The sequence below is a fragment of the Martes martes genome, assembly GCF_963455335.1.
Source record: "Martes martes genome assembly, chromosome: 3".
Lineage (NCBI taxonomy): Eukaryota > Metazoa > Chordata > Mammalia > Carnivora > Mustelidae > Martes > Martes martes.
In genome coordinates, this window is record NC_137890.1 from 87,265,244 (window position 1) to 87,283,934 (window position 18,691).

The 18,691-nt window shown below is 48.2% G+C and overlaps 1 protein-coding gene across 1 annotated transcript in view; it reads right to left on the reverse strand.

Moving 5' to 3' along the window:
* The window catches only part of GYPC (glycophorin C (Gerbich blood group)), a 44,721-nt gene extending 26,622 nt beyond the window's left edge, over nucleotides 1-18,099 (reverse strand). The window contains exon 1 of the mRNA XM_080799271.1: nucleotides 17,485-18,099. Within this exon, the coding sequence (XP_080655397.1) occupies nucleotides 17,485-17,521 (37 nt within the window). The 5' untranslated portion in view covers nucleotides 17,522-18,099. The remainder of the gene's footprint in view (nucleotides 1-17,484) is intronic.
* Nucleotides 18,100-18,691: the final 592 nt, after the last annotated feature.

An 18,691-nucleotide genomic window follows, 5' to 3' on the forward strand; every position in this document is an offset into this window, starting at 1 on the left:
TCCCCTGCATTTCAGGCACTCCTCCGGAATTCCCTAGCTTCTTCTCCCCTTCCACTCATTCTCACCACATTGCCATGGCTCTTCCAGGTCTTCGCTCTTAAGTCTTTTGCTGAAGCATTAGCTGAATGCTCAAGGGCTCCTCTCTCAGGGGCAGGAGTGTTCTACCAGGAGGTCTGGAGGTCCCCAAAACTTGGGAGGATTGTGGAATTCCGGCTGCTACAACAGGTGCTGGGAGATAGTCCCATTGTCTTTCTGCTACCTCCCTTGTTGGTCTTTGTCTCTTTCTTACTACTTCCCACCATTCTCCTCTAGAAACACTGCCTCCTCAGTGTTCCTTGATCAGGCCAGTCTCCTCCTACCTCAGGGCCTTTGTACCTGCTATGCTCTCTGCTTATTTTGTACTCTCTCAGATATTCCTTTTTGACTCCCTGGCTTCCTTTAGGTCTTTCTCAAACATTATCTCTCCCAGTGAAGACTTCTTTGGCCATGCTCTCTAAAATGGTATCTCCCTCATCTCCCTCACCTCTCTGGGCTCAGACCTAGTTTGCTGCAACACGGCTAAGCTTTCCAAGAATGTTGGAATCGTGGGTAAACATAGGACCCTTTATGGTGCTTCCCTCAGGAAAATGGTGAAGAAGACTGAAATGAGCCGGTATGCCATGTACACTTGCTCTTTCTGTGGCAAAACCAAGATGAAAAGGCAAGCTGTGGGATCTGGCATTGTGGCTCCTGCATGGAATCCGTAGCTGGTGGTGCCTGGACCTACAATCCCACTTCTGCTTTCACAGTAAAGTCTGCCATCAGAAGACTGAGGAGTGGGGTGCCTGGATAGCTCAGTTGGTTAAGCCTTCAGTTTGGGTTGTGATCCCAGGGTCCTGGGATCAAGCCCCACATCAAGCTGCCTGCTCAGCAGGGAGCCTGCTTCTCTCTCTCTCTCTCTTGCCTGCTTGTGCTCTCCCCTTCTCTCTCTCTCTCAAATAAATAAATAATACCTTAAAAAGAAAACAAAACAAAAAAAGAAGATGAAGGAGTTGAAAGACCAGTAGAAGTTCCACCATTTGAAACACTGCTAGCCTATAATAAAGGAGTTATTTTATGTAACAAAACAAAACAAAATTAAATAAAACGGTACCTCCCTCATCCCTGGCCTTCCTTATCTCCTTTCTTGACTTGATTGTCTTCTCTAGCACTTGGCACTATATGATGTGTTGAGCATTATCTCCATGTGTCTATTATCTATCTGTCCAAACCCCATAGAATATAAGTTCCTTTTTGTGATCACTGCTAGTTTGTTCACTGTCATATCCCCAAAACCTCACACAGTTGGTCCTCAATTCATGGTCATGGAATGTGATTCCTGGCCTACCAGCCAACTGGTGGTGGTGACTTAGGCAAAGAACATGGGTGTATACTCAGGGACCCTAAGGCTGAATTCGGATCCACCATTTTATAACTGGTCAAATGCAGACACACTTCTGAGTATCCAGCTCCAAATCTGAAAAGAGAGGTGATAACCTCCTGAGGGGTAAGAGGTTTCAGTAAGGTCTGGGCAATGCACCTGGCCCAACACCTGTCATGTGGAGAGTTATCCCTTTTCCTTGCCTGGGTGGTGGGTGAGAAGCACTGTTTTCTGAACGTGGGAGGTAAGCTGGCAGGCGCCGTAGCTGTAATCCCAGGGGGAGCCTGTGTGTTGCCTTTCCTCCCACCTCTGTGACGTTGAGATGAGGATTTTCTGCAGGGCAGCAGCAGAGCCCTGAGTGCCTGTACTGACAGAGGGGTGACTAGAGGACAAGAGACAGTGAAGACTACAAGAGGAGCCCTCTCCTTGGTGGCCTGGACACTAGCAGATCAAGTGATGGGAGCAAAGGCACTTTGTGTATCCATAGTCTGGCCCACATGGGCCTCCCTGGTCGAGGTCTGGTTCTTGATCTTGACTGCAGGTCTTTCCTCCATGACTTCTTATTCATCAGGGGTGGTGGTATCCCCAGAGAGAGGCTATGGGCCCCACATGGGCTCTAGGCCTGGAAGTTGAGCCATTAGAGATTCTCTTGTTGGTTTAAGTCAGGAGTCGAGAAACTTTTTTGATGAAGGGCCACATGGTAAATAGTGTAGGCTTTGAGGGCCATAAGGTCTCTGTTACAAAACACCAGTCATAGACAAATGAATGAGTGCAGCTGTGTTCCAATAAAACTTTATTTATAAAAACAGGTGGCAGACTGGATTTGAGGTGTGGGCCTTAGTTTGCAGACCCCTGGTTTAAGTCTCTATACCACCGAGTCTCTCTCTCTTCCTGCTCAGACTAATATTTACTAAATATTTTCCCCATGCTAAGCCTGGGCCTTTTCCTATATCTTCTCATTTTCTCCCACAGGGAGGAAGCCAATGAACGGCCGAGCTGCACCTTGAACCCAGGTCTGTCACTCTGGAGGCCTGGAATTTTACCTGTGCAATGCACAACTGTTGGAATGCAGGCACGCTGTCCACTGCCCTGGCCACTTTCTACAGATTACGAGTCTGGTGGCACGTGGGGCTCATTGGATCCTGGACATACTGTGGGGTGGTGAGTACAAAAGCATCAGGGGCACAGAGGCCCAAAGTGGTGAGATGACTCTCCTGAGGTTGTCCTCACCGCTTAGCAGTGGAGCCAACAGTAGCTGGTGAGGTGGCAAGGAGGGGTGGGGTCCTGCCTCTGAGTTAAACCTTGCATAGGGTCAAATCCATCTGTGCCAGTGAGGGCAGTGGGCTGGGCCTCCTTGACTTGGCTCTGTGTACCTTCTCTGGCCAATTACACTGATTGTCCAGGGCCTGTCACAAAGGGACTTCCCGGGGAATCCTGAGCCCTTGGGGCCTTGGGTCCCAGAATAGGATAAATGGCCACAGCTGGCTACCTTGTAAGGGCTGGGTGCAGGGAGGCCAGAGGAGGTCTGGGAAATATGCTGCTGCAGTCTGAGCTTCCCTGAGGGAGGCACTAGTGGCTCAGAAGGAGATACCACGATTTGAGGTGGAGGAGAATGCCACCCTGCACTCATTCCCCGTTGGGGAGGGCCCTCTCACGGGAGCTCAAAGGAGAACCATGGGGGGACCCTGGAGGCAGGAGGCAGGGCAGTGAGAGGTCAGCCTTTTATCTGCCCAGACAGTCAGACTTCTGTTCCCACAGCCCCTGGACAAGGAGGGCAAGATAAGGCCAAGAACTCAGATAATTGTGCCTCCTAGGCGGTGCAACTTCAGCATTGGCTTATCCCCAAAGCACCACCCTGGAAACAGAGGGAAGAAAGAACAGTGAAAATAGGCAGGCGGAGACCAAAGCCTCAGGAAATAAATGGCCCAGAAGTGCTCTTGAATGGGAAACACAGCCTCAGGGTGTCTGAACTTTGAAGGAAAACTGTGGATTCTGTCCTCCTTTGACTGTCCTCCAAAATGGATTTTGACTTTTTCCAGCATTGTTTGTTTTCTCAGTGAGTGACAAATATCATTTCACTCAAATAAGTCCTTTAAAAGCAGCATGTTCCAAAAGGTCTTTTCGGAAGCTCCATGATTCTTTTCTTTCTTTCTTTTTTTTTTTTAAGATTTCATTTATTTATGACAAAGAGATAGCGAGAGAGGGAACACAAACACGGGGGAGCTGGAGAAGGAGAGGCAGGCTTCCCGCAGAGCAGGGAGCCCATATGGGCACGTTCCCAGGACCCCGGGACTGTGACCTGAGCCAAAGGCAGACGCTTAATGACTGAGCCACCGAAGAGCCCTGGAAGCTACATGATTCTTAAATAGGAAATGTCCTAGGGGTAATTACCAGAGCCTGATACAAGGAAATGTACTTAAAAAGCCCATTTGAACCAACATTCTTTCCCTCCTCCTGTGAAAGAAAACTTTGTTCTCCTTGGAAACTCCTTATATTCTGCACATATGAATGGTGGTGGTATGCAGAGGTTAAAAGACAGCCCAGGGTTGGACACCCCCAGCTCAAATCACAGCCCTGCCACTCACAGCAATGGCCTGTGTCCTGAAGACGGAGGTGCCACCCACAGCAATCCCCTCACAGTGAGGGACCCTGGCTACTGATAAGTATGACCAGCAAACATTGGCTCAGCTCTTCAGACAGTCCAGATCACCCTGCATAATGTGTGTACCCTGTACATTTACACGGTGTTTTTCCTTTTTACATCTTTCCATTTGTTTTTACTGAAGTCATTCCCCAAAGTTAGAACATTCTCAACAATCAACATTGATCACTGACAGCTTATTTCTTGAGGCATAAAATCTTAATCCAAGATAAAATTATATCTAGCTAAATAGAAATTTACCATAATTTAATATTACCTACGAATATTAGGTAATATTAGGTCATAATTTACATTTGGGGAATTATATTACTTAAAGTTGTTCTTTAGATAGCTAGATATCTGTTTAGCTTGTTCAGTGAATGATCACAAAACACAGGCAGTTTGATCTGCAACCTGAATTCGCGTGATAAGAAATGTCTCCCTAGGAGGATTGGTTGCTTTTTTTTTTCTTTTTTTTTCCTGTTATGCTGTGTGTCTTGCTGCTCCAAGAAGCCCAACAATGGTTTGAGGGCATGGATCTTATCTTATACTTTATTTGTTTCTTCCTTAATCCCTAGGACAGATGAGGAAGATGGGTATTTCTACTGATGAACCAGGAATGTATATGGTATTGAGTAAAAATTTGTGTATAAATTGCTTTCATAATCAACTCTTCTGTCTAGTTTCCCTTCCTACTTTTTTTTTTTTTTTTCAGATTTTCTTCATGGAGTCTGAGCGTTGGGTTCTAAAGTATGATAAGATATCCTCAGGGAACTAATTGGCAGAGTGATTGACACCTGGGCATACATTACAGTTCGGCTGTAGGCAAACATTTAACCATAGTGAGAACATTTTATGGCTTCACGGAATGGAAATATCTACAATTGAAGGATCCTGAGATCCAGGCTCCCAAGTATCATTGATAACCAACAGTGACTGGATATCAATGAACCATTCTGTCTTAAGCACCAAGCACCAGACAGAAAGGAGTTAGCAGACTGGGTTACACGAAGCCCTTGGTGTCCAGCGATAACTTAAGAGTGAACCATCACAAGGAGCCCCTGGAGTGTGGTCACCTGCCTCTCATCCTCAACTTGACTACATCAGGTAGGCTTTTATCACTTTTATATTTCCAAACTTCATTTAAGAATTTATTTTGTGGAAATGTCATTTCTGCTGAAAATAATTGCAATGGAGATTTGTAGCTGTGACACCACTGTGTGTGTGTGTGTGTGTGTGTGTGTCTGGGGGGAGACCCTAGATGAAAAGCCACTTCTTTTGGAGTTTCAGGGATACATGACCTTTATTCCAGAGGGGACCTGCAGAGCTGCATGCAGCTGAACCTGGCATGGCCAGTGGCCTGAAGGGTATTTTGAATTCCTTTGCCCTCTGATATTCTTGTGTCTTGCTTCCCAACTAGGTTGAAGATCTTTTGAAGAGAGGGTCTGTGTCCCCTGTATCTCCTGTGTGGTCCCTTGTACACAGGTGGTGCTCATTGGACCAAAATCAAAGTGCATCAGATTGAATTATGGTAATCTGGAGGGGTGCTCTGGACTGGATTCACCAGAAGTGGATAGAAAGCCAAGGGCCCATGGCTTGTGTCACCTGCTTCCCAAGGGGTCCTTGAAGACTTGGGATTTACAAAGAGACCCCAAATGATGTGATAGGCTGGGAGTGTAGAGGGGCATGTATAGGGCTCAAATCTGGAAAGTAGCCCTGAATCTGGTACATGCAGGTGCTGCATCAATAACCTGCCAGAGGGAAGGTGGTTTTTATTAATGGACTGACTAATAGATTGTTGTCTTTGTTCATAGACTCTGGGTGGGCTCAAGGGGGGAAGGCATGAAAGAGGCAATGCTGAGCCCAAACCCCAAATCACCAAAACAACCTTGTGGACTTTTTTAGACCTGTGTGTCCTATGAAGAGGGTGGTTAAGGGGATCTGGCCTGAACATTTCACTGACTTCAGATGAGATCACAGACAGAAGAGGCTTTGAGAAGCAAAGCTGCCGATAGATAGTCAGGTGTGCTGCAGAGATACCAGACTGAGGCAAAGAGATGCAAGCTGTGTCTGAAAACTGGTAGCATAGGAAAAAGTTTCAAAAGTATGCCCGAGGCCAGAGATGCTGTAGGCAGCACGTCTCACATTTGTTTCCAGCTCTCTCTGTGAGGTCAGCAGGACCCATAGACTAAATGTCTGTTCACCCTGCCCCAGGCCAAACTAGGACCCAAGAGAGCTCCTCCTTGCCTTGAACCTGGCAGTGACACCAGTCTGTTGCTGAGGACTGAGAGCAAGTGGTAAAGGGCGTTTGTGCATGCATGCTGTGCGCACCTGTGCGTGAATATGTGCGTGCGTGCCTGTGTGTGTGTGTGTGTATGTGTATGTGTGCACGTGTATGGGAAGGTACAGGAGAATGTAGTGCCAGTGTCGGTTTCTTCCTTTTGGTGACCCTACAGGCCCAGCATCAGCATCTCGGCATCACCCTCAACCTGTCCCCGACTTAAGAACCTGAAGAATGAGTTTCTGTGGGACAAAGAGTGCACTCCCAGAGGAATCAGAGACCTGTGTCCCAACCTTGCTCTACCTACTACCCCTGGCTGCTCGAATTCTTAGAAGTCACTTAGCCTCTCTGAACTTTACTTTATTTTCTCTCAAAGAGGGAGAGTAGTCTCTCTTGAATGAAGATGGGAAATGGATTTGAAAGGACCTAGCAAACTGTAACACACAATGCAGTAATGGTCCTGTGGCTTGAAATCTCTGAACAAAAGACAAAGCTGCTGCTAGTCCAGGGGTGGTTGTGTAGTAGAGGCATTCCAGCAATTGTCTGGGAATTGGTGGGGTCTTTATTGTCTCCAGTGTCCTTGCAGTGAACCTGAGAGGCAGCTGCCCACTGCTTCTCCAGGGGAAAGTGAGACCTGTGTGTGGGTGAGCCTTGGCAGGCAGGGCTCTCACAGGCACAACCCTGCCCTTGTGTGCCACTATGGGCATTTCATTAGCAGCTGCTGGGCCGGCAGTTGTGGGCTGGCAGAGGACGGTAGAACTGAGCACAAGTGGCCTAGGGTGGGTGGATAAAGAAAGGCCTTTTCTTCTGAAGCAGGAGAGTAACCTCAGGGCTGCATAGGGCCAAGCGGAAGGGCACAGGGTCATGGGCAACCTCCTCCCAGCATGGGGGGTGCCGCATCCCACAGGTGGAGTGAGACACACCTAACTCAAAGCAGGACCGTGCCAGTGGTATACAGTGAGGGCCTGGGGACACCATCTCTTGAACCTCACTTTCCATATTTCTAAACTGGAATTAATAGTATCTGCATTGGTGCAACGTCTCCAGGATGAAAACCAGGTACCATGTATATCCTCAGTGGGTATGGAGTAGGACAGAACGGGCACTCAGCAACTGCTCTTCACCACCCATCCCTTTGTGCCTGTGTGAAGATCCACACCATCTGGAGTGATCCATGCAGCCCCAGGAGACTCTTCATGCCCCCACCCTCAGCCCCTGGCGGCCCCCCCTTCCCTGGTCCTTATCTTTGCCCAGATCTCTCTACCAAACTTCCTTCCAGCTGTCACCTGGATGCCCCACGAGTATCTCAAAGTCACCTCTGCTCTAGAGAGAATCTTCCTACCCCTTTCCTCTTGGTCTTGTACATATAATTCGATAATGAACACAAATTGTTTCTATAATAATGAAACAGGATAAAGAAAACCTGTTTTTAAAAAAAATTTTTTTAAATAGATTTCATTTATCTATTTGACAAACAAAGATCACAAGTAGGAAGAGAAGCAGGCAGAGAGAGAGGAAAGGAAGCAGGCTCCCTGCTGGGCAGAGAGCCTGATGCGGGTCTCGACCCCAGAACCCTGAGACCATGGCCTGAGCTGAAGGCAGAGGCTTTAACCCACTAAGCCACGCAGGCGCCCCCCACTTTTTTTTTAAATTTTAAGTGAAGATCAACTTAATTACATGGCTTAAAAAAAGCGAAGAGAGTAAAAGAAAGAGAGAGAGAGGGAGAGAGAGAGAGAGAGTGAGTGAGTCCTGGCTCCCCACAAGCATTTACTTTGACGGAATCTCCTGAGGCCAGAGGTAAAGGGTAGGCTCAAAAACAGCCTTGGCAGCTGGCCACCCCAGGGGGCTCAGCAGGATTATGCAGCACTGCTGGGGGAGTGTGAAGATTCCAGGTAGGGCAGCCATGAAAGGTGGTTAGTGTACTGGCAGCAGAACAGAGTCCAATAGGGAGAATGACCTCGCAGGGACCAGCAGGTACCCAGCCCCTTGGCCTCCGGTGCTCTGAGCCAGGCAGGGATGCTGGGTGACCTTCCTGGGCCTGGGTGCTTCATGGATCCCTTCTCCACCAAAATATTAAAAGTCTTATTTTACAGTGGTATTGGTCTAAAGACAAATGTAATGTTTAGTATTAAAAGTTCGAGTTTTGTTGTTGTTGTTCCTTTTGATTTTAAAAGACACACACATTTTTTGGTATCTCTAAGAGCACGATGGGTCCTATCTACTTGCCTACTGTGCAGGTTAGCCCTGGCTGAGCCCTTCCTAGAAAAACCCCAGTACCCATGAGCATGCGTGTGAGGGGTCGGCTGTGGCTCTCTGCAAGTCACGTTGGTTGCCTCTAGGGTTTCGGTATCATCATATGCAAAACAGAGATAAAAATACCTCCCGTAGTGCAGCTAGAGGGTAAAATGAGATAACTTATGGGACATGAAGCCTACCTTCTACCCTTTGAGCCAGGGAGATAGTCACCACAAGGGAGAGTGGGTCAGGATAATTTACAGAATTTGCACAAAAGGAAAAGAAAAGAGATTATGAAATTAAACAAAAAAAAAGAAGATTACTCAGGATTTTCAGCCATAGATGAAATTAATTCACTAAAATGAGAATTTTGGTAGAAGCTGAAGGAGAGCAATTCACATGACAAGTCAGTCTCAGGGTGCGACCAGAGGAAGCAAAGTCCAGGTTTCCAGCAGGAGTTCAGGCATGGGGTGTAGGCTGGAAAAGAGGGGTGGAGGGAGTCCTCCCAGGAGAGAGGGGACTCCAAGCTTTAAGAAGCACCTGGCAGGGGGCACCTGGGTGGCTCAGTGGGTTAAGCCTCTGCCTTCGGCTCAGGTCATGATCTCAGGGTCCCGGGATTGAGTCCCGCATCGGGCTCTCCGCTCAGCGGGGAGTCTGCTTACCCCTCTCTTTCTCTGCCTGCCTCTCTGCCTACTTGTGATCTCTGTCTGTCAAATAAATAAATAAAATCTTAAAAAAAAAAAAAAAAGAAGCACCTGGCAGAGTCCTCGCTGTCAACCTGGATGAACAGCAACATGAGGAAAAGAAAGAACTGACCCAGGAGGGAAGGCACTGAAAGGTGCTGGGTGAACCAGGTAGGGGTCTCCACGTGCATACAGGTCATCGTGAACAAGGAGTGCAGGGTAGGATGGGGACAGGCCAGCGCGATGAGCCAAGAGGGGCTCTGAGGCCACTGGGTGGGGTGGGGGGGTGGGTAGGGGATGTGAATATGGGGATCCATAGTACTCTGTGTAGACAGGCTTGGCTTGCATTAGTTGGACCTCCACATTCACTCATTCTTTCATGCATTCCTTCACTCACTCATTCAGTGTTTTTAAAGAGCCTGTGCTTCCCCATGGAGAGCAAGACAGCTGAGCCCCCAGTGTTCAGATGAGGCTGGTGTTCAGATAAGTCTAGGGGAACAAGGATGTCCCCCCAAGTACCATGTAAGGAAACTGACTGCAGAGGGTAAAAAGTTTGCTGGAGCCACAGCTGGTGTGAGAAGTCACAGTGGCCTTTGTGTGTTCTCTGGGCTGCCTCCTTGCCCCCTCACTGTACCCTAGAAACATGAAGAAGCCCATGTATTAGGGGCAGTGCTCACCGCTCAGAAGGGAGCAGCTTGCCTTGCCCTGGCTCTCCAGACCTGGGCAGACTGTGCCATCCCATCCTTAGGTGCTATGCTCAGCAAACAGACAGGGACTTGGCAGCGGGAGTGAGCCAGCGTTCACTTAGTACTCAGTAAGGGGCAGAGATAAACATGTACCAGGCACTATACTAGGAATTTTATCTAGAATAATACATTTAATCCTCAGAACAAACCCCTGAGGTAGAAATGATTATTATCCCCCCCTATTTAGTGGATCAAGACTAGCTGTAGAATTTATGGGACCCAGTACAAAATTAAAGCAGGGGCTCCTTTACAAAAATTAAGAGTTTCAGGACAGTGATCGCAGAGCATTAACAGAGCACATGTGGGGTCCTCCGAGAGTGGGGTCCTGCGTTACTGCATGGGACAAAGTCAGCCCTGTCCTGGAGGATGAGCTGAGATGCAGGAGGCCTGGCAACACGTTCAAGGCCATAGGCAGGTCACAATGGGTTCAGACTCACACCTAAATCTTTGAATTGCAAATCTCATCATCTGATGTCTTCATCACCAGCAAATTGGTGCAAAGTGAATTTGAGCTAAATGGCTGCTTTTTCTTTTTTTTAGCTTAATTTTTTAAAAAAAAATTTATTTATTTATTTGACAGACAGACATCACAAGTAGGCAGAGAGGCAGGCAGAGAGAGAGTGGGGGAAGCAGGCTCCTTGCTGAGCAGAGAGCCGGATGTGGGGCTCGATCCCAAGACCCTGAGATCATGACCTGAGCCGAAGGCAGAGGCTTTCACCCACTAAGCCACCTAGGTGCCCCAGCTTAATGGTTTTTAAAAAATAGAAAGGGGAACCTGAATATGAAGCCTGTGGTTGTTGAAGGTGGTGTGCATGGTTTTAGCATTTGGTGAGCCTCTAAAGAAAAAGTACAATTTCATAGCCAGTGGACTTTGCTGCCAGGTGAATACAGAAATCACAGCCTGGGGCCCAAAAGAAAAGGCAGGCAGACATGACTACATTATCTGGTTTTGATTTAGCTAACCATAATGTCCTTCACCTTAAGACTCTGGTGAGATTATATATGCCCACAGCTAAGATGTGAAGTTTCTCCAATCCAGGAGAGAATTTTCCCAAGGGGGAGAAATGACAGTGCTGAGGCCTGGAGTTGGGTGGCAGCTACACACCTGAACCCCTCTTAAAAATGTGCACTGTCTACAGGAGAAGGGGGAGCAAGGGACTCTGGCCGTCTGTGTTCTCTGCAAGTGATGTGCTAGTCAGAGCTTCACATTCGAAGTGGGAGTAGAAGGCCTCCATCTATGAAGGCCGCAGTAAGATGACTCAGTAACCTTGCCCAGGGTCTGCCCCCATGAGTACCCTGGAGGGCCGGCTTCCCCCTTAGGGACCTGGAAAGGGTCTGGAGTATGTCCACTGAGCCCCAAATAGTACGTCGCCCTCAATGTTTTGACAATAATAAAAAGAAGGTGTGGCTTTAACTACAGAAGGACTTTGCTAGAGAACAGAAACAAGAGAGATTATAGTACAGTATCTTAAAGAGCTATTAATCGTAGTTGTTTGAAATTTCCAGCCTGGTAATTCCCTGCCATGGCTGGTTCTGATGCTTGCTCTGTCTCTTCGAATTGTATTTTTTGCCTTGTAGTGTGCCTCATAATTTTGTTGACAGCTAGACATGATGTAATGTGTAAAAAGAACTGCAGTGATGTGGCGGTGGGGTGGCGGGGAGAGGAGGCATCCCGTAACCCTATCAGCAGGTCTGTCTTTCCGTGAACCTGTGCTTCTGGGCTATGAATTCATGAGGGTTTCTATTCTTTTTTTTCACCCCTTAGGTGGGACAGGATGGGCTGGAATTGGGTAAACCCCTTCCTCTAGGTGAGATAGGTTCTGATTATACCCGAACAGATTAGGTTCTGGTTAACTCAATTGACTTTGAACAATGTAGGGGGTTAGAAGTGCTAGCCCCCTTCCTCCCCAACAGCTGAAAATCCATGTGTAACTTGTGACTCTTCCCAAAACTTAATAGCCTGCTGTGAACCAGAAGACTTACCAGCGATATAAATAGTCTATCAACATATTTTGTATGTTATATATATTATATGCTGTTTCCTTACAATGAAGTATGCTGGAGCAAAGAAAATGTTATTAAGAAAATCGTAAGTAAGAGAAAATACAATTACAGCACCGTGCTGTATTTATTTTAAAAAATCCACATATAAGTGGACCTACAGGGTTCACAGTTGTCCAAGGGGCAACTGTAGCTTCCACTGAGGCAGACCTGGTTCAGAACAGATGCTCTGGTCTATTTCAAGATGCATTCATTTTCCTTCTCCTGCTGGAAGTTTGAGGGGATTTTCCTCTGATAAATACTGTGCGAACGAGGTTGAGCTCTAGGAGGTGAATCTCACAGTATTGGGGGGATCTTCTATGACCCAGTCCCCTTGGAATTTCTAACTCTCAGAGTTGTCCACACTGAGCCTCCAGCAATTCGGTCAATCTCAGAGTCACTAATGAGAGGGGGTGACGATGTCAGGTCAGGAGAAAGGGCAGGGCACAGTGCTAGGCAGGTGGGTCGTAAGTCCTACTCTGCTGTTGTCACCTGAGCAACAAGATGTGGGGTGTGACAACCCCGCACGTTCTCTGGGAGTCATGCAAGGGCCCTGCTGAGCCCACCAGCCTGTGATAGGACCCCATGTCTTGGACTTGGCTCCTGCTGGCACAAGAGGAAACCTGCTCTCATCAGCATGTGCCATGCTATGATTTTGCACACTATTTATACTGGAAAAATGTACAAAAATGAAAATGCCTAATAATGGAGGACAGGAGCCAGCACTCCCTCACAAGTTCAGATTACATGGCGATCTCTGGGGGAGAAAATGAAATAAGAATCAGTATGGGAGTGGGAGAGAGCGAGGTAGTGAGTGCCAGGGCCAGCAGCCCTGATTTCAGAGTTTGTTTTGTTTTGACTTTCTGTCCATTTTAGCTTATTATTCACTGACCTCCATGTATATGCCAAGTTATGGACACAGCTACTGAATGTATGATTTTTAAAAGGGGTTTCCAGCGTGTGGAATGGATACAGGCCTAGGAGCATTCACCTCTCTGTACCAGACCCCAAGGAGGGGGCATGTGGGGTGATGGAGTCCCTTGGGAGGTCAGAATTTCCAGGAAAGGGATAACTCCAGGAATTTGTTGGTGCCGCAGTGTCCTTAGGGCCATGGTGAGTGGTTTTCTGGTGTTCAGGGAGGGCCCAGGGAGCTTCAGGGGAATAACCCAGGTCTTAGGGGATGAGCAGGAGGGAGACAGCAGGCAGTGTGTGGATGTGAACATGAGTGTGTATGTGTGATTGCATATGTGTGTGCAGGAGCACCCAGAGAGCACTGGAGGTGAAGCTGGAGAAGCAGAGCCATCCTGGGCATCAGGAAAGGCCATAAGGGAAGGTTCTAGAGGACCGCCCTAGCCAGCTGTGGAAGGCATGATGAAGGGCATCAGCTGACCTGGTGTGGGTCAGGCCCAACTACAAAACCGTGGGCAGTGGTACACTGAGGTCAGAACACAGGCCTGGCTGAGGAGCCATGGGGTGGTTGGTAGGTTCTGAGGATCTGTGCCACACACAGGTCCTCTGTGTGCAAAGCTCCAGTACAGTTTCCCAGGCACAGCCCCCATGGTGCTGGGTGGCAAAATGTCCTGTCCACATGCACCCTAAGTGCCCCTCGGCTGGCCTCTGCTGGCTCTGGGGTCTGACAGCCTATGTCCACAGCCCTGTGCCCTCAGTGCCTGGGAACCCTGGGGTAAGCCATCCCCTGAGCCTCCAGTGTTTCCTATGCAAAATAGTTAAGAAAATGCCCATGGGACCAGGCTGAGGAGAGGTGACACACACAAGGCCTTACTAAAGTGTTCGGCATCTAGGTATTGATATTCTTGTTATATTATCAAAAGCAAAAACAGCAGCTGTCTGTAAGGGAGACTCTAGAGATTAGCAACACCCGCAGGCCAGGTTTGCTTTGATAAATTCTGTTAACAACAACAGCCACAGATACCACTATTCCTGGGCAGGATGCCAAGCCCTTATTCTCATGGGGCTTATTATTCGTCACATGACTCCTGGGAAGTAGCTCTTACTATTCCCACTTTCAGATGAGAACACTGAGGCTCTCACGTAGTGTGTGCCTCCTCAAAGCCTGCAAGTGTTGGAGGTGAGTCCAACCCCAGGTCTGACTCCACAGCTCTGACTGTGGGGCTCAAGCCCTGCTCTGCCTCCAGGTCACTATAAGAGAGAGGACACCTCATAAACTTCTTCCCTGGCGGTGGGGGGGCCTTGGAGGAAAGGCCTTTTTCTCAGAAAAAGAAATACAGTATGTTGTGGAGGTATGAAAACATACCCAACCTCCTCTCTCTTTCAGATAAATAAATAAAATCTTTTAAAAAGGGGGGAAGCACTTGGGTGGCTCACTCAGTTGAGTGTCTGACTCTTGATTTCAGCTCAGGTCATGATCTCAGGATCCGAAGATGGAGCCCCAGTGTCCAGTGTGGAGCCTGTTTGTCCCTCTCCCTCTACTCCTCCTCCTGCTTGTGCTCTTTCTCTCTCAAACAGATAAAATGTTTAAAAAACAAACAAACAAGCAAAAACTATGCACAACCTCACTCATAATTACAGAGGCACAATCAGAAGTGACAACATGTTTTACTTACCAGATTTGCTAAGACGTAAACTGCACAGTGTGAATGAGGGTGTGAGGAAAGAATGACTTCCATTGGCTACTGGTGGGTGTTAGAGATTCATGTGACCTTTTAGAGGGCAATTTTTTAGTATCTACCAACATTTTAAATGTTCAGACTCTTTGTCCCAGAAATTAAATCTGTGTGTGTATATTTGTCCTAATCATATACAAATGCATATATTTACACATATATGTGTAAATACATAAACCTTACTTAAAGGGTTGTAATGACAGCACTGTGTCTGGCTTAAAAAAAAAAAAAACACAAAAAACCACAACAAATAATGACTGTCCACAATCTAAATGTCCATTGGTGAAGGAACTGCTTAAATAAAATAATTAATTCATTCCTATATTCATGCAATTCATATGCATACAGCCCTGAGAAGAATGAGTTAGTCTATATATGATGAAAAATTCTAATCTCCAGCATATATTCTTATGAAAAAAGCAAGACGAAGTAGAATATATAAAAGAAGTTTCATTTTGTAAAACAAAAAGTAATTGTATATACATACAATAGTTCCAGAAGGCTTCTCATAAGTCAATAAATTGCTCTTGAAGTGGGATGGTATCATTTTCTTTCCTATTATTAACTCTTGATTCATTGTTCAGATTTGTTTTTAGCTTGTACTTGTTGGGTCCATTGTACTCACACAGTCTCTGGAAAGTGTTTTGGATGCGGCTGCAAAAGGCCATTTGAAATATGTACCTCTATCTGCCATCCAAAAGAGGAAAACTGATATGGCTTGCCACCTCCCTCTGCTGCCTCTTCCTTCTCATTGTAGATGGGCTGATGTGCTTCCACTGCAAACACAGGAATGCCTCTTATCCCATACCCCTCTGTTTCCCAAGGTGCACTGCAAGTCCCCAGAAATTGTTGCCCAACCATGGGCACCCTTGGAAAGGTCCAGCTGCTGATGGTGCCAATGCCATGTGACTCCTACTGCTGTGGATATCTGGAGGGGTTGAGCAATGGTTGAGATGGAATTTCATTTGGCACTTAATGTAATCCTTTCAGCTTCTGCCAGACTCAGTGAAATCTATATAAAGTTGACAAACCTGACTATCTCCTCACTGAGCGTTGACCCCTTCCATCCAAGGTCAAGGCAGTGGATTTCTGCACATGACTTATTTGCAGTACCTGGGGCATTCGGACTTACGGGAGATGACTGAGACTAGAGGGGTAGGGCAGGCCTGATTGGGCAGGAGCAGAGGGTCTTCTCCATTCCAACCTCTGCTTCTGAGAAGCAGTGACGTAAACTGAGACCGGATATAGACACATCCTGCCTGAATTAGCAGCAAGAAAGAGGGCTCCAGGGTTCTCTTATAGCAAAGAGCCGGCTGTAAATCAAATCCTAAGGGTAATCTAGAATGGTATGCAAGTAAGGGCTACATCCCTGTGAGCTCCGGAAGGGAAGTGTCTGCAGCCATTGGTCAAGGTCTGAAACTTGAATCCTAGAGAACTGCTAGAGAGAGGGGGCAGGGGTAGGGTTCCTGGTGAACAAGCCTGTCCTCTCCAGCCAGGGTAATGGCCGCAGACCTGCACTTCCTCAGCGCCTCTACTGGAATGATTACAGTGGCTTTGCCTTTCAACCTGGCCCAGACACACACACACTAAGTTCACTAGTGTCTGACTCCCACACACTCAGAAACACACATGCAAGTACTAATGCACATGAGCTTCCGGACCCAGTCTAGTGTAAAATGAAAACAAAAATGCCTGACATTTATCGAGCCCTTAGTATGTGTCAATCTCTGTGCTGAACCATTTACAAGCTCTTAATTCTCACAACCCAAGGAAGAATACCCTATTATTCCCATTTTGCAGATGATGAAGCTGGAGCTAAGAGAGGCTAGCTTGCCGCAGGCACCTGGCTAATGGGTGGCACATCTGATCCCACAGCAGGCAGTGGGGCCCTCACTGCACGACTCTTGTCCTCCCGCAGCACCCAGGCTCACTGAGTACCCTCACGGGCACAAGCGTGGGCATGCAACCACAGGCACCTAACCACAGTCCACTATGCTCAAGGTCCGCTGGTGAGGCCACACAACCACCTGGATTTAAAAGACTTGTAAAGGAGTGTCTCTAGTACCCATATTATTATCATATTAATTACCTAACGTGATTACACTATAGACTCAGAATGTCTCCCCTCTGACAGTTTCTAAGGACCAGATCTAGCCAGGGTGGGGATAGACGGGATAAACATTCACTCTTAAAAAGGAAATTTTAGTTTTTTTATTGCAAAAGCCTGCTGGCCAAGAAGGGCGTAGGGGAGGCCTGGCAAAGTTTCCCAACATCCTCACAAAGAAGCTCAGGGTATAGGATTTCCCGTCAGCAGGAAAGCATGTGCCGTCTTAAAAAGAAAGAGGAATTACAACACCCGAAAGGGTCAAGGCGAGCCGATGACTCCGCCATGTGTGTGTCCCTCCCCGCGCCCAGAGAGTGAGTCAGGGCATCGGCGGAGTTTAGTGAAGTTTACTCCGAATCCGTCCCCGCGTCCTGGGCCGCCGAGCAAAGAGCGTACGACGTCCTCTCCCTCCGAGTAGGTCCTTCACTTACTAGTCTAGGGGCCAGTTCCTGCGGCACAGACTCGGCGGCCACCGCACAAAGACGTAGAGAGCCGGCGGCGCGCCGGGCGGCGGTGGCCGGGCGGCCTCTCCAGGCCCCGGGGCGCAGAGCCGGGCGGGGCTCGGGGGTTCCGGGCACGACCCGGAGATGCCCAGGGCCGGGCTGCGGTCCCGTCTCTGAGGCCGAGCTCCTGGCCCCCGTGGGCCCGGCCAGAGTGGGGTCCAGGGGACCCCGCGGAGCAGCGGACCCCCACGGGCGGCGGGTACTCACCAAGGCTGGGCCGCGACGTGCCATTGACGCTGTCCATCGCCGACGGGTGCGGGGCGCCGGCGGGACCAGGGGCCGAGGGGACAGCGGAGCGGTGGCGAGGGTCGCGCCGGCCGACTCCTGACCCTCAGCGGCGGGGAGGAAGCGGCACCTGTGTCACGCTCCTCTGGCGCGGGCCGAGGGGAGGGGCTCCGGCCAGAGATAGGCAGACTTCATTTATTTTTTTTTCTGCAGACTTGGCTGGTGGGGTTTCCACCCTTTTCTTTCTTAGTTTCTTTCTTTCTTTCTTTTTTTTTTAAACACACACTCCCGCCCACGTCTGAACTCTTCTCTGTTCCAACTTTCCTGCGCAAGAATCACATTTTTCTAACCACGTTTCTGTTTCCATCTGCAGCTACCAGACTCAGAGGTTGTGGTGAATTCCCCTGTGTGTGGACTGAAAAACTCCCAGATGTGACATGAGGGCCTGTCCCAGCACTGTCAGGGCCGGTGACCAAATAGGGGCAGACCTATTTGAATCTTGGCTGGCTGCTCTGCCACTCCAGAGCAGGGTGGCCTCTCACCGCTGAGGGTCCTTAGTGGTCTGGGAAATCCCTGCATGGCTGGCCCCTCAAAGGCTCTGTCCCAGTCTGTGAGCCAGTGTTTGGAAAAGATTCTTAGAAAAAGGGATTAGAAAAAGGGACAAAGACCATGTTATTTATTTGGATCACTTCTGTCTGAGGCTTCCAGACATAGTAGAGTTTGTAAAGTCTTCACTTAGGCAATTAAAAACTTGAAGCGGATTTTGACACTCTGGTTAGTTAAATGGAGTCTACCTACATCACCCAGAAAGAATGCTATGTTGTATGTAGCATTTTTTAAAAAAGATTTTATTTATTTATTTGACAGAGAAAGATCGCAAGTAGGCAGAGAGACAGGCAGAAAGAGAGAAGCAGACTCCCCACTGAGCAAAGAGCCTGATGCGGGGCTCAATCCCAGGACCTGAGATCACAACCTGAGCTGAAGGCAGCGGCCCAACCCACTGAGCCACCCAGGCGTCCCTATATGTAGCATTTTATCTCAACCCTCTCCATGCCAGAAAGAAGGGCAGGTAACTTGAGACCATGGCACCCCTGTTTTAAATCTCAGACCCAAGAGACACCCTGCACTTCTCATGTCTGATGGCTGGTCCTTCCTGTGGGGCTTTTCATTCTTTACTTGACAGTCCTCC